At 33.2% G+C, this 16,592-nt stretch overlaps 1 protein-coding gene across 1 annotated transcript; it reads right to left on the bottom strand.

Annotated features, from left to right (window-relative positions):
- Nucleotides 1-6,533: 6,533 nt before the first annotated feature.
- On the bottom strand, nt 6,534-7,784 carry LOC131627005 (peroxidase 31-like). The gene has a single exon (XM_058897843.1). The coding sequence runs from the start codon at nt 7,649-7,651 to the stop codon at nt 6,659-6,661; it is 993 nt and encodes a 330-aa protein (XP_058753826.1). The 5' UTR covers nt 7,652-7,784; the 3' UTR covers nt 6,534-6,658.
- Nucleotides 7,785-16,592: the final 8,808 nt, after the last annotated feature.

Below are 16,592 nucleotides of genomic sequence, written 5' to 3'. Positions count from 1 at the left end.
GTGAGCTTCTGCCTATAGCGCTACCTTTTATAGCAGTGACTTTAAATCCTTCTTTTCTTTTAGCAGGGTCATCACTCTTTCTTGGATCAAAGCGATATTCTCCTTAGACATAAAGAGTTGGGATCTCAACTCACTGAAGATGTTGATATATTTTTCTTGTTGAACTTGCTCGGTCAGAAGACCCCTTAATAGATGATTCTCATCCAAATTTGATAGCTTGAGTTGCGACATATTATGGATGACCTGATTGTCAACAAGGAATTCCTTATGAAATGATATACAAGCTTTGATGAACTTAAGGCCATCCAATATGGGATCCCTCCACAAAAAGGGTTAGTGGGAGGCTCATCCTTTGTTGGCAACGAGTCCCTTTCCTTTATACCTTCTTCTGAGATTACCACCTAATCATCCTTCAAAACCTAAGAAGAATCCTCACCTTATTTTTGGGTCTTAGGGGGTGTCCATCGTCAAGGGCGTCCTCACCATATCTTTTTCCCTCTCTTGTCATTAAGCCGCCCACATGACTTTTCGGGCTATCTGTTAGTTGGCGTTTAATTTTCTTCCTAGCCAGACGCTCCTTCCTTTCAATCAGAGGAATTTTATAAATTTTCTATACATGAATAACACAACTACTCTTGACCATAAACTCAAAATAAGGGCCTCCTTGACCGTAAACTCACTCAAGTACTCGTCTATCCCACTATCTTCTCCACGATCATGGTGCGAGAACTCATAACTTTATAGTCATTCAACACTGAACCACCTCTTACTCAACTGAGGCGAGGTAGTTAAGGTTGAAGCCCATAATGGTCTTCGGATCTCTTGCCCGTGATAGTGAGAAGCGAGGGATGCCATTTTCCTCATCTGTGAGCATAGAGGCACAGTCTCGCCCTCTAACTCCCACAAACTTGTCCTTCCAACTTTTGTAGGGTTTTAAGTGGGCGTGAATAGTTTTCTTTCTGATAATACGCACAAGGTCGCCCGCCACTTTTGGCGTTGATTTTGGTACCATAAAAACAAAAAAAATACCCCAACGGTGGGGAATAATTCCAATCACTAGCGTATAATTTTGAATGCAATAATCACGCTCAGACGTTGGGCATAACCTGGGAAGAAGCAACATTTGTAAATGCCAAAAACTCAACTTCAAACAACGTGAAAGGTATTAAATTAATCCCCTAAATTGACAGAGAGGTGCAACTAGAAATAAAGGGTGGGCGAGCTATCCTGGACACCCATATTGGCCCTTTATTTCTCAAAACATGGCTCCAAAATCACATCATCCGTACAGAATCAGAAAGCCCAATTTACTGCCAAAAAGTAGTGATCTTTCCTCATTCTAAAAACTCAGAAGTTTTTGACGTTACAACCAAACAATTTAAAAGAAAGAGGAAAAAACATTTAATCATGTTCAAAAAATGATAAAAACACATAGTTAATACAAAAGTCTGTTTAAAAATAAAATTTCAAACCTAACGCAAAAGGACTTAAATAACAAAGAAAACAAAACAAGTTAACATCAAGCCTTAAAAAGTTAAAATAACACTATATGAGTTAATAAGGATTAAACAAATACCTAATATAAAAGTCAAATTATAATATACAAATAACATGCATTAGATAAATCATTGGAACAAAAATAGAGTTTATGAACCTAGCATATAAAGCATTGAAGCAACCAAGGAAATAAAATAAAGAAATTAACATTTTGTAAAGGTTTGGAAACATGGAAATGGAGAAGACAAGAAACAATGATATACCTAATACATAAAACATTTGACTAACTAAAATGAACATGCATCGACTATAATGATGTAGAAACAACATATTAGAAAATTATTTTAAAAACATAGAGAAAAACCACATATATAAACAGAAATTTGATAAAACCCTAATTACATCCATGGTTATTGATTTATTAATTGATTTGGTTGAAAAAGTCGTTGTTGAAAGTCTAACAAATTTCTTTAGAGAAGATTATTGTGTGGCTTCTCTATTAAGATTTTCCTCCATCATCTTCAACGTACATGTTTTGTACATTATTGTTGAAAGGAGAAGAACATGTTGAATTATCGGTGGAAGACTATTGTTGGTGTTTGAAATGAAGAAGAAGGAAAAAGAGGAGAAAAATGATGAAATCAAAATAAGAGAAGAAATAAGTAATTTGAGAAATAGTTGAAATGATGTGAAAAGTGCATGAGAGGAAAAGAATGTGGCAAATGAGTGAAAAAATTTAGTACACTTAATTTTAGTGATGTGCATTTTTTTCGGAAAAAAAAAATAAAATGTTAATATTGGTGGAGTTTTTTGTTTTTAATCAAACTACAAAAGTTGAATGATTTATATTTATTAACGATAATGAAAAAAAAAAAAAAACTCAGAAAAATAATGGGTATGAAAAAATTATTTGGTGGAGATTGGTTATCATATGTTAGAGTAACTAATAATAATAATGATAATGACTCTGCCAGTGTATTTGCTAAAGGAAAGCATGATACCATGTCCCACCTTAACAAAATGATGACTTTATCAAGCCTGGCAGGACATTTTCCATTTGACCAGTCACAAAGCCTCTTTTCTTGGATTTGGATCTTCTTTTTTCACTATGCAAATTGCACTACACTTCAATTTAAACTTTATAGTTTCAGCAGCTACTGTACTTGTTCCCATATGTACAAACCAAACTAGTCAAATACAAAACCTTTAAGTCTAAAGTCTAAACAAAATATTACTTTATGACTCTTTTGTGGTGTGAATATGGTGTTTCTCCATACAATTATTATGAGTGAGACTACACTAGCAGCAAATTTCTTCCCAAATAAATACTTATCTAGTACTATAATTTTAAGATTATATTCAACTCGATTAAGGCAGAAAAAACACATCTAGTAGGATTACACAAGTGCTAAAGATCTTCTTGAAGACCATTAGCAATTTTGCATTTTAGACCTACCAATACAAAATATTTAATTCTCAGAACTAGATTTAAACTTGAAAATGTTATTAAAAAATAAAGAAGATGAATATTTGAACTCAAATCCTAATTAGTATCATCTCATTTTCGAAAATGCGACTTTCATGACGCATTTCAGATTGTTAGTGAAGGAGGGTGGTAATTTCAATCACTTTGACGTCCAAATAAATTAATGAAACATTAGTTGAAGATATGTAGATTAGAAAAGAATGTGCGTGTTTACACCTAAAAATAAGTTACATAGCAGGCAAAATCAGCAAGACAAACAATAAATGAATGACTAAAATTCTCTTAACTAAGACAATGTCACACAAATATGAACACTCCTAAACACGAGTCAGTTTAATCTTCTTACGTCTATCAAGTTCTATCATGGCCATCAAGATGTTAGACTTATTCAAAATATAATAGACTAGATAATTAGACTTGATAGAAATTATATCTCTTTTAATTTGGGTCGTTTGCAAGTCTGTAACGAGATATAAGAGTCACATCAAGCGAAAGAGCACATGGAGTAGGTAGTCCCTTATTCTACCAAGGATATATCATTTTGTATTTCAGACGCGTCAATCACGGTATGTTTAGATCCATTGGCCACTTGTTTAGAGTGTTAATTTTGTAGGTCTGCACCCTCTCTGTCGCACCGGAAACTTCCTATCCTGATCTAAGATCTCATGTAACCATGTCGCTGATCATTTATGGTTCCCAAGCAAAATAGTGACATTGTCTATGGGAAATGACTTATGATTCCTATGAATTCCACAAATAACCATTTTTTTCTTCATTACAGATCCAAATATCTAATTCTTTCCTCGTGAACACCAATATTTTTTAAAAAAAAACGCATGCCAAACTCCTCAAGTTACGGTAACTTCAAAATCACTCGATATGCCAAAGTCGGTGTTGTAGTTGCTATTGAAACTAGCAGGGCCCATCCTCCTCCACTAAAGATGGACGATCTAGTCTTAGTGACTTCCCCTCCATTCCAACGCCACAAGATTTCGATCCTCTAAGAGAACAAATGAGAATTTCAATATTTTCCAACCTCTCAATCTTTGCTTCCGTCTTATCAAGGTGGACCTTCAAACTAACATCTTTTGCAAGGTTCCTGGACAAGATATGTTTCCTAAACTCTAGCTTTTTCAAGGCAATCTAGGCATACAGGAAGCCATTAACCTATTGAAAATCGTGTACCACTTGGTGCCACACCATATTCCTAATAGACAAGATCTTGAAAATTGAAGAAAACTTACAGTATGCCCCTCAGATAGATAACAACATACGATAGGCTACTTCGTGTGATAGTCCCTTAGTGATATCTCTGAGTATTGATAAGGCGGCCCGAGATCTATGGAGCATATCTTAGCGTGGGCTTTTTCATTGATATTGTGACCAAAAAGAACATATCTTTAAAATGTTTCATATTATTCGAGTAAAGGTCAAATATCCTGATATCATTACTGATTAGTGTAGGGACACGCATCAAAAGCTCCGTGTAAAATGCTACCTATTACAAGAAACACATTTAATGTGTCTATTCCTAATGAGAGTGACATCACATCAAGAGTATTCACTTGCTTCTGTCAGCAGCCAACCTATGGCCGTACACGGCAAACTCTCGTCTTACAAAGCTGAGATAAGAGCTTAAGGACAACTGTTTTAGGCTGTTCACAAGGTCCATAATAAAATATCCAAGAGCGACATTGAAAAAGTGCATGGAGTAGATGGTCCCTCATTCCACCAATGAAAAATGATTATGTACGACCACCTGCATAGCGTGTCTTCTATCATGCAGACGGTTTTAATCGCTCAAAATGTATAAGAAAATAGTGTGTCATTTTAGATATTCAAATTCATTCACACTCTCACATTACTCCTTATTTTATCAATAACTTTGAAATTAAATTGTTAATCTTACAGGTCAAGTCGGCCCTCTCTTTGTAGCACCGAAAATTCACTCCACCTATACAAGATTTCATATTACTGTTTTATCAATTTTTTGGGTTCCCTATCAAAACAGTACCATTTGTTTAGAGTGTTTAAGCTTCTTTTTTTTAGACAAGTGTTTTTGTTTCTTATCACCTGAATTAACTACATATTGTACATATTGGTAGGGGTGGACAAATTTCAGTCAACCGATTCAAACCGACTGACCCATTGTAATTTTTATGCAAATGATTCGGATTGGATCAGATGTCGGGTTGATTCAGTTGCTTAATTTGAATAGTATAAGGTTGATTCGGTCGGGCTCAGATGATAATTTTAAATCCTCGATAATCGAATCCGATCGAACTCAACTAATATTTAATTTTTTTATTATATATTGATCATTTTAAAAATGAAGTTTGATAATATTATTATTTTTATAATTTAATGACATTGTTTATTCACAAGAATACAAGAAAATGCAATACAAAATTTTAATTATTATTTACTGTGGTTTAAAATATGACAATGATCAAATTAGTGTCAAATGATATTGAAAATATTATCACGTAATAATAATTTTTTTCAATAATAAAAATTTAATGCTATTCTAAAATTTGATAATTTTTTTAAATTAAAAAATAAATATTACTGAATTTTATAAGAAATAATTTTTGTGAATTTAGTTTAATAAATATTTAACCGATTAAATCCACCCGATTTATCCGATAAATTGATCTAAAGAATCTGTCAAAAATCAAAATTTTATTGATCAGAATTGAGTCTTTAAAATAAAACGGCAATTTATGTCGGCTTTACATTTTAAATTTGATATCGATCCAAACCAACAGATTATCCAATCCAATCTTACATATTGGGATAATGGGATCCTATGTTATGTGACACTTAACTAAAAAAATCTTTACCATCCATTAAATCCTCCACCACTTTGATAAAAAAATATAACATATTTAATGTCTTGGTACTATATGCGGCACCTAACCCGGAAGGTGCATTAACAACAACAACACTCCCAACTCTACAACTGTTTTTTTAAGACAAAAAGGATTAATATATCTAATAAATTATTTGCATATCCACGTGCACTTGTTGGCCATGAAACCAGCTGGGTTACAAAGACACCAATAAATAAAACAAAACCCTATTTTTTTTCAAAAACAAAAAGCATCTTCTTCATTTAATATTTTTTTTAGAAAGCATCTTCTTCATTTAATATATTTAGACTTCATTAAATTCCCCTTACTTATTTTCTTCATTTCATTTTCTTAACTTGCCTAGTCAAATCTAATTGACTTACTAGTACTTCATTAGTTTATTTGAAACTCAAACTGAATCTACACTCATTGTGCTTCAATCTATAGCCTATGCATTGAAAATCAAACTTACACAAAAGATAAGAATAAAAAAGAGAGATTTTATTAAATTTTACAACACAATGCCAAATTGCCACCCTCTCTCATACAATCACACAAAATAATTATGTATGTATATGATTGAGCTGAGCATAAATCATCAAATTCATGCATAATTTTCAACTAGCTCTCAAGATCCACCTCAGATCAATAATTATAAATCTAACTATCATATTATAACATATATAACATAAACAATATAAAAAAAGAAAAGAAAATTATACATATAAAAAAAGGAGTAAGTAAAATAAAGTTTACATTTTTATGAAACCCAGTAACAAAAACCAGAATCCATAACAAACCCTCACAGAAACAAGAACAAAAATCAATTAATCTGATCACATCTTCTTCTGATCTCACCTCTCCTACCAGTTTTAACACCCAAAAGACTAAGCTTCTGCATTGAGCTAGCAAAAACCTTAAAGAATCGATCTTCATCCGCAGCAAATCTTTCCACAAACGGTTTCGTTGATGGGTCACTAAACAAACCATGATCCGATTTCAAAACCCCTAAACCTTTAGGAAGATTCTGAAAATAAACATTATCGAACTTGTTCGGTGTCATCACATCGTTGAAAATCGACAAAGTTGGATTCTTCTGGTAATCACGGCAAGCACTTCGTAACGCTTCGGCGAAACGAGGATTGTATGAGCTTGGTGAATTTGGAGATGAGGAGTTGTTGTATATTTCGGATGAGAATTCGGAACAATGAGAGAATCCAACGGTGTGAGCACCGGAGAGTGCTACCATTTCTTCGACGGTGAAGCCGCGTTTGGTGAAGATGTCGATGATTTGTGACATGGGCATTGATGGTTTAGGGAGGTGGCCGTTGACGGAGGGGGAAGCGGAGGCTCTACCGTCGCGGCGGCCGAGGTAGACGTTGTAGTGGGGACCACCGAGCATGATTAAGAGGTCGCGTGTGGCGGTGGCGAGGATGTCGGAGCAAGAGACGGTGTTGGGACATGAGAATTCGAGGGCGGTTTTGATGCGGACGATGAGGTCGAAGGCGTCGCCGGGGAGGGAGAGGTTGATGTCGTTGTCGCGTTCGGCTTTGTTGAAGGGGGTGGATGAGAGGAGGACGGAGGCGTCGCAGCCGTTAGGGAGGAGGCAGTCGTGGAGGAAGAGGCGGAGTGTGGCGGCGGCGGTTGTTGGGGATTGGATCTGTTTTGAGGTTACTGTTTGTTGGACGATTTGTTCGAATTGTGGACATGTTTGTTTGTAGTAGTCTAAGGTGAGTCTTGATTCGGAGAGGTTAAGGAAAAGGGAGAAGAAGAAGAACAATGGCAACAACGTTGTTGATGTTTTTGTTGCTGCCATTGTTGTTTGTTGCTATTTTGTTGTTGTTTTTGGGTTTGGAGAGTGAAGAGAAGAAAGAAAGTGTGGGGATAAAGGGTTTTTGATGAAGATGAGAAGGGACACGTGGCGGAATTTTGTGCGTTGATCACGGGATGTGTGCTTGATTGAAGAGAGTGTGGAATGAAGCTGGAGTGGGGCTGTATTAACATGGAAATGGATTGGCAGCATCTAGAGGACATTATTTTTATGTATTTTTGATAATTAAAACTTATAATATAAAACTATTTACATTAATGATATAGAATCATAGATATTAATCAAAAAAAGTTAGATTTTTTTTTTCTGCTTTCAACATATTTTTACTTGTATAGCATGTATTTTTTGTGTGAATAAATGATATAATTGACTTAGTAATATTTTTTTATTAATTTGATACGGTTAAGAATCTAATAGAAAGATTTAGAATTTTTATCCTATTTATTATATTAATTATTTTATTTTTAAATATATGTGCACCAGCACCGACAAGTAGAACCCAAAGAGAAAACAATAGAAAGCAAGAGAATATTTACTCTATTATTAATTTGATTATTGGGCATTTGTGGAATTGATTAGACCAATGTATAGTAAATTTAATTGGATAAATTAAGTCATATATCATGTTAGGTTTTATGTTTTATATGTGACACTTATAAGAACCACATTAATTTAATTTATAGGTTCAACTCACGCGCAGGTACGCCCGCATTTATAGGTTTTATTATTATTATTATTATTATTATTATTATTATTATTATTATTATTATTATTATTATTATACGATAATATTTTTAATAATACACAAAATAACATTCGTACATGTTCCTATATTAGTGTGAAAACACAACGTTATTTGGTAACCTATAAAAATAAGAGTTTAAAGGTAGTGCACTATCAGTGTAAAATTTTTTACACGGTCAGTGCATCTTAAAAATAAATAGTTTATATTTAATTTAAAGAAAAAGTCAAACTTTTACAAAATTTAACAGTTTGGATTTCACTGGCAGTGTAAAACTGCTTTACACTGTCGGTGTATTTGCATTAAATCCTAAAAATAATTAGGCAAAATACCCTTTTTGGTCCCTTATATTAACTTCGGGGTTCATTTTGGTCCATTAACTTCAAAAAGTGTCATATTGGTCCCTTAACTTTACAAAAGGTGTCATTTTAGTCCTTTTTGTCATATTAGCGACGAAAATAGCGACCGATTTTTGAGTTTTTTCGTCGCTAATGTGACAAAAAGGACTAAAATGACATCTTTTGAAGAGTTAAGGGACCAATGTGACACTTTTTAAAGTTAAGGGACCAAAATGAATCCCGAGGTTAACATAAGGGACCAAAAATGGTATTTTGCCAAATAATTATAACTTCACAATATTATAAATTTTATTTTTATAATATAAGTTTTGTAATAAAAATAAATATTAATTGAGTTTGGTCGGATTCGGTTTTTGACGAATCCAAAATAATCATCCAAGCTCGACTGAAACAACTCTATAATATCCAAATTAAACAACTAAATTAATCTGACACCCAATTCGACTTGATCTGATTGCAAAAAATAATCAACAGATTGGTCGGTTAGAATCGGGCCGATACAATTTGTCCACCCCCGTCAGAGTGTTTATATATATATATATATATATATATATATATATATATATATATATATATATATATATATATATATATATATATATATATATATATATATATATATATATATATATATATATATATATATATATATATATATATATATATATATATATATATATTGTCTCCTATTATTATAGAATTGCCACCACCACACTAAAAGTGTTTTCATGATGGTCGTATTTAACATTCCAATCATTCTTTATTTCAGGATATAATAGTGGTGTTTTCTGTGAAAATTGTCTTTTGATTTTCTCACATTTTCTTAATTGTACCTCTGCATCTGTTTTTCAATTACAGTCCTGAGCGACCATAGTTGTTCTAACTACACTTGAATCATCACCAATAATCATCACCTTCAATCAACCATTGAGATTTCTTACGATAACTCTAAGACATTTCTTTCTCCTGTCATCGAAGAGCGTCCCCTACGTCAAAAATCCTAAACATCATCAACAATTTTTTAAGTTCAACCGCCACTCAAGGAAATCCTTACCCCATCGCAGAATCAACTTCTTCCTCTTACTCTCGTTTCAATTCCCGAACCAGTGCATCCTCTCTAACAACTCCAAGCCTCTCGCTCTACACACTTAATACGAATAGGCTCCTCTTGAACATTTCCAATCAACTGCGTGAACAAAACATAAGGCTCCTCCGCGTCGAAGAGAACAAGGAAAAAGCTGAAACCGAGACAACAAGATATTTAGAAGTCTTGAAACTTGGCCATATCGAAGCCGCCTAGGTGATCATGCTTGTACACGCCAGTTTGCAATCATCTAGAGCTAAAGAACTGTCACGAAAACCTCACCTTCCTCACTGTGACAACAACTTTTCTCCACATGACACTATTGGCAGAGATATTAACCACACACCACCTAGAGACCTTCATCCAAAGAGGCTTCCTTCTTCCCATTTTTTGCAAAGGAAGCATGAGAAGAATTTCGCATGGCAACATGCCATTCGTCGTCAATGGAACCATTTCATGTAGAGAATTATATTGTGCATCATTATAAGGCCTTTGAAGAAACCCTTACAATTAGAGGTGCATGATGGCACTAGCGATCCTAATGAGCATGTTGAGTACATTGTCTATGGATCTATACGCTTGCAGGTATGAAGACTACAGTAGTCTGCTGATTAAGTTTTGATGTTGACAACACTCTCAAGAGAAGTTCTCATCAGTCTTGTTGTTCAAGGCTATGTTTGTTCAAGTGATGGTGTTTAATATGGTGGTTCTTGACATGTTGATCAAGTGATGGTGTTTGCTGTGTTGATCAAGTGATGGTGATTGACATGACCAAGTGATGATGCTTGGTGCTCAAATGAGTTAATCAAGATGAAGCTTGGAAATCATCTGATAGAGTAATCAAGTGAATATGCTTGACTATCAAGTTATAAAGACTAAGTTGTGGTGATCATGGAATATCTAGATGTGTAGATCAAGTGATGATCAGGTTGTGATGATTAAGTGTTCATGGAGATCAAGTTATCTATGGCTATCTCTGGAAGAAAAACACCTTATGTCGAGTGGTGTTGGGTGAAGTAATTGAAGATCTATGATTAAGCGGTTTAATTGATGATGTAGGTTATCATGAAGAATTATCTCAAGCCTCATCAGTAGAAGACCTAAGGTTCCAATTAAATGTTCAAGTCAAAGATAATATGGAAAGTAACCGAAACTTTAGAGTTGTAAAAGAGAGGAAGTGTAAAAGCTCGTCGAGTTTATATTGAGTGGACAATGTTTGTAAAGGTATAAGGATAACTCTCGACTATATTACGAAAAATAAAACACACATTTTAAACCGTTTAAAAGCCTTTTTTTTCTTTTATTAAAATCACCTAAAAATGTTTTAAAAGCTTAACCAATAAATTATGGGATTGTCTGATCAATAAGAAGCATGCTTAATAAAGGGATAATCGATTAGGCCTTTGGGATAATCGGTTATTTCATTTTGTAATGCCTAAAATTGATTGGAGAAGTCCATTAATGGTTGGCAACAGTTTGAAATCAAAACCTTCTATTTTGGGGTTCCATAGCCGATTATGACTTATGATAATTGATTATGAACATTAAAAGGTCCATGAATTATTTCCATATTTGAGCCACATTTTGTTCTATAAATAGATGGTTCCTTTTTCATTTCTAACATACCATAAACCATATTTCACATGTCTTTCTCTCACTCTCCTCTTTCTATATTTTCTCATATTTGCCTTAATGCTTTTGAGAGTGAAGTATTATATTTGTGGGGATATTTTTATTTGGTGTAAAGACATTATTGGAATTTCTCATTGGGAGAAATTTAATTTTGGTTGCTAGCTAAACCAAGTGAAAAGCTCTATTTTGGTTGTTGAGATAAACCAATTACAACCTCATACTGGTTATGGAGATCTCCATTGTTAAAACTCCCAATCGGTTAAAACTTCATTGTTGGTTGGGTACTTAACCATTGAAAAAAATTCAATCCTTGTAAAAGGAGGTTTGAGGAAAAAGCTTGTTAAAATCTCTCATCATCATATTGGAAACTCTCAAGAAAGAATTCTTGGGGAGAGTATTAGGTCACTTCTTTAAGACTGAACCTCTAATATTTGTCAATGCATTTCTCTCACTACTATGGAAAACACATATGACAATGGTGGTGAACTACATATAACGACTATTGTATGTCCATTGTTAGGTAGTGTGTGATTATATGTATGCTTCTTTCCACCACGGGCGTGTGACCGTGGTGATAAACTAGGAAGCGCGTAAATATCACAACGATTATCTTAAACAATTGTTGTTATATATATTTAGGTCATGGGTTTGAAACCCAGCAGCTACAATTTAAATTGAATAAAATTAATATTTTACCACGGTTATGAAAGATATCCGTTATGATATATATACATGAGTTTATTATAAAATATGTGAATTTCATATTTTTCCCCACACCTCACTAAACATATACAATCATTAAAATTGATGTAGAAGATAATAATCTAATAAATTAAATTATTTTTGAAAAACAACTTAAACGAACCACTGTTTTTCGAATATCACGCATCTCGTAACTCATCTCTCGCTCTTTAACATATAGAATATGGTTCAATGACCTAAGTTCTTCATAGCAATGATTCTTTCTCTTCTAGTTTATTTTGAAAAGCATCAATATTTTGACTAATTTGGATTCATCATCATCACTACCATCATAATAATCATCAATGTCATTTAAAACAATAGTGATGATGATAGTGATGATGATGAGTCTGAATTAGTCAACAAACTGACGTTTTTCAATATAAACTAGAAGAGAAGGAATCATTGTTATGAATAACTTAGGTCATTGAACAATATTCCATATGTTTAAGAGCGAGAGATGAATTATGAGATGCATGCAATTTGAAACACAGTGGTTCATTTGGACCAAGTACTTAATTGATTAGGTCATTTACCTTGTTCTGATTGATTGGACCAAGTACTTAATTGATTAGGCGGTGTAAAAACTTTCCCAGTTGATTAGAAATACTTCTTGATTAATTTCACACAAGCCTTATTAGGTTTTCAAGAAGTTTTAAGAGATATGAGATAGTTTAAATATATATATATATATATATATATATATATATATATATATATATATATATATATATATATATATATATATATATATATATATGTGTGTGTGTGTGTGTGTGTGTGTGTGTGTGTGTGTGTGTATGATTACCATAGAGTATCAATATTTACTTTTTACCCTTTCTATCTTAATTGGTCACTCTAAGTCGCGAAGCGCATAATTAGGCGAGCTTTCACACTTTCACAATTTCAAGTCTTCAAGTTCCCTTGCTTTATACATCAATAATTTAGCACTTCAACTGAAACTTGAATCATATGACTGACGAGACTTGTGATATCTTTTTAATTAATAAGTTCCATCATTAGAAAATTTACTTGGATAGTAAAAATTACTTCCCTGTGTCATAGAGAGATCTTAAACATCCACAATCTATTTGACCTATGGGGTTATTATCTTCAAGAAATTTTGCTTTATTGGTTGTCATCATCTTAATCAACTGATGATTATACTTACAAGAACATAAGTCCACAACACCGACCCATATTAAGGAGAAGGTGAATGAGGTTTATTCTTCTCGACATTACTCCTTAGATATCAATGTTGCAGACTTCTACGCTCGTCTAAAGGAAGGCATGTCCTATGATGTGTATAACCCAAAGAGACTTCTCTTTGTCGAGCCTAATATGAAGATTTAAAGACTAATTCTATATGGTGACTTCATACCCATCTTAATTTACGATAACCTAATTCTCACAATAAAAATTGGGGCTAACCTCCCCAAATATGTGGAGGATAACCTCATCAATTGACTCAAGGTATACACATATATATTCACATGATCTCCAAAGGAAATGGCAGGCATTCATCATAGCATTGCATTCCATTAACTCAACATCAACCTTTAAGAAAAGTATGTCACCTTGATGAGATGTTGTCATTCATCAGAGAAGGCTGATTACATCAAGTGCATTGTCAACAGACATCTTCAAGCAAACTTTATCTCCAAGCTCAACTACATAGAGTGGTTGTCAAACATTGTACTAGTCAAGAAGAGAAGTGACGCATATGTGTTAACTACACCGACATGAACAAGGTCTGTCCAAAGACAAATATCCTCTACTTAATATAGACAAGTTATGGATAACTCAGTCAAGTAAAAAATCGTATCCTTCACATATGCCTACTCCAATTACAAACAGATTCCAATGCACGAGAAGGATATGAAAATACAACATCCATGACTAAACATGCCAACTTCAAGTAGAGTGTTATGCCATTTGGATAAAAATACACGTGTTGTTTACCAGCGAATAATGAACAAGATCTTCAAAGAGGAGGTGATAGACATGATGAAGATCAACATGGATGACATCGTTGTTAAATACGGGAAAGATGACCTATATGAAACCACCTCATACCTATGTTCACCCATGTACGATAGTTTAATATGAGGTTGAACCAAGAGAAGTGCACATTTGAAGTCAAGACAAGCAAATTCCCTGCCATCTGCCTCACAAAAAGGGGCACCTAAGTGATTCCAGATAAATGTGATACAATCCTTATCAAAGATGTCAAGCACATGACTGGCTGAAATTAATCACTCTTTCATCCTAGAAACACTCCATAAATTTAACCTCTCTACACCAATATTTATGGCCACTTTTAATGATATCTGTCGAAGTCGTCTTTGTAAGGGAAGATGTTAGACATGGACTTAGAAATATTTTTCTAAGTTGAATATTTAGTTCGACAAAGGAGATTACTTCGACGAAGAAGTTAAGTTTGAGCGAAGGTATAACTGTTATTTGTCATGAACCGTTGTACTTAGAGACACGTGGAGCTTCAGGGCAAAATAGAAGCATGTCGAGCGCAACGTGGCGTGCTCTGATCGAAAGACCGTTGGAAACAATTACTTCGAATTAGTGTATATATATATATATATATATATATATATATATATATGGATCTTAGTGTTTAGATTTAGGGGTGTTCATTTTGTACAAAATTTCAATAGTTTATTCAAAGTATCTGTGTGTGAGAAACACGAGTGAGTCTGAAAATGTTCATATAAAAACACCACATTTACATTCCTTTTTTACAGTTCTATATAGTTTTCACATTTCCAGAACTTTACATTCTCGTCGTTTACCTTATTTCTATTTATCCTTCAATTGCCTTTACACCGTATATTTTATAAGTTTTGATTGTTATTTTAAATAAGATCTGTGTAGATTAAACAAATTCCGAAACGATAACACAAATTCATGTCGAATTGTTCTTTACCTTTTATGAAATTATTTCGAACATAAAGTACACTTCCTAGGATTAGTCTAGTCGATGCTGTGAGGAACGATTTCTTTTTTTACTTTTAGAAGACTAACACTTGTTTACCAATATTCACGGTAAATACCCTGTTGAAACTAATCTCATTTTAAAAAGAGCACATTCATACTCAATTATAAAGGGTAAGTTGTATATAAGAGGTCTCTTCACCCCTTAGTAAAATTAAAAAATTTATTGGGGTAAGAGAATAGAAACAAAATTGAGAAAAAAAACAATAAACCATGACTATTTCTCAATCTACCCCGTGAATATCTCATACACCGCGTGAAATTTAAAAAATGCCCCTAGTTTTCGTAGATGCATCTCAACAAGCACCTTTTTTTTATAAAAAAAATTGGTTTTTTTCCGTAGATGCATCTACGGAAGCGTTAAAATATAGTGGAACTTGCGATTTTCCCAATTAATTGGAAAAATCATAATGTTTTGTAGATACATCTACGAAAGATTTGATGAACTTCTCTTTTCAACTCATTCTGTAGATACATCTGCGGAAGATTTCATGAACTTAATTAATTTGGGATTTCCCCAATTAATCATGAAATTAATTTGAGATTTTTCCACGCTTCCGTATATACATGAACTTAATTAATTTGGGATTTTCTCAAGGAAAATCTCAAATTAATTAAGTTCATGAAATATTCCGTAGCTACATCTACGGAAGGGTGTAATTTTCCCAATTAATTGAGAAAATCCCATGTTTTAACGCTTCCGTAGATACATCTACGGGAAAAAAACTATTTTTTTGAAAAAATGATGCTTTCGGAAGTTTATCTACGGAAGCACGAGGACATTTTGATTAATTCGGTGGTGCGTAAGAAGCCTATAAGATGGATTGAAAAATTGTCTAAACCATAAACTAGTCATTAAAAATAATTTATATGTTCGTAAAAAAATAACAGTCATCAAAGTTATATTCTCTTATATTTTAGTATTTAAGATTGTTTCAAATAACATTAATTTAATTCAAGTGTAAGAAATATATGGGGAAAAAAAAGGAGGTGAGTGTGTATTTGAGGGAGGTCAATTCAACTTGTGAATATCACATACATAACATGGTTCTGAGGCTTTTATGTTTTATGAAGGAAACATGCATGAATAATTCCACATAAAGAATGTTTGTGCACATGAAATCCTAAATCTAAAGAAAACCATATTCAAACTCCCATTTTCTGCTTCTAGCTTATAAGTTATGCAGCATCCAAATTTCAGAATGCAAAAACTCTATCTAAATATTGAGGTTGATTTATAAACATAAATATTTTTAAATCTTAATATATTTTTCAAAACTTAATATGAACTAATTTGCATACTTATTCCCAAAATTGACAAAGAAAATACCCAAAACGGCCTCTTAAGAGTAAAACATA

This window comes from Vicia villosa, unplaced genomic scaffold (genome assembly GCF_029867415.1).
Source record: "Vicia villosa cultivar HV-30 ecotype Madison, WI unplaced genomic scaffold, Vvil1.0 ctg.000345F_1_1, whole genome shotgun sequence".
Taxonomy (NCBI): Eukaryota; Viridiplantae; Streptophyta; class Magnoliopsida; order Fabales; family Fabaceae; genus Vicia; species Vicia villosa.
The sequence above is the reverse complement of the archived record's forward strand: the minus strand, read 5'-3'. Positions and strand labels throughout refer to the sequence as shown.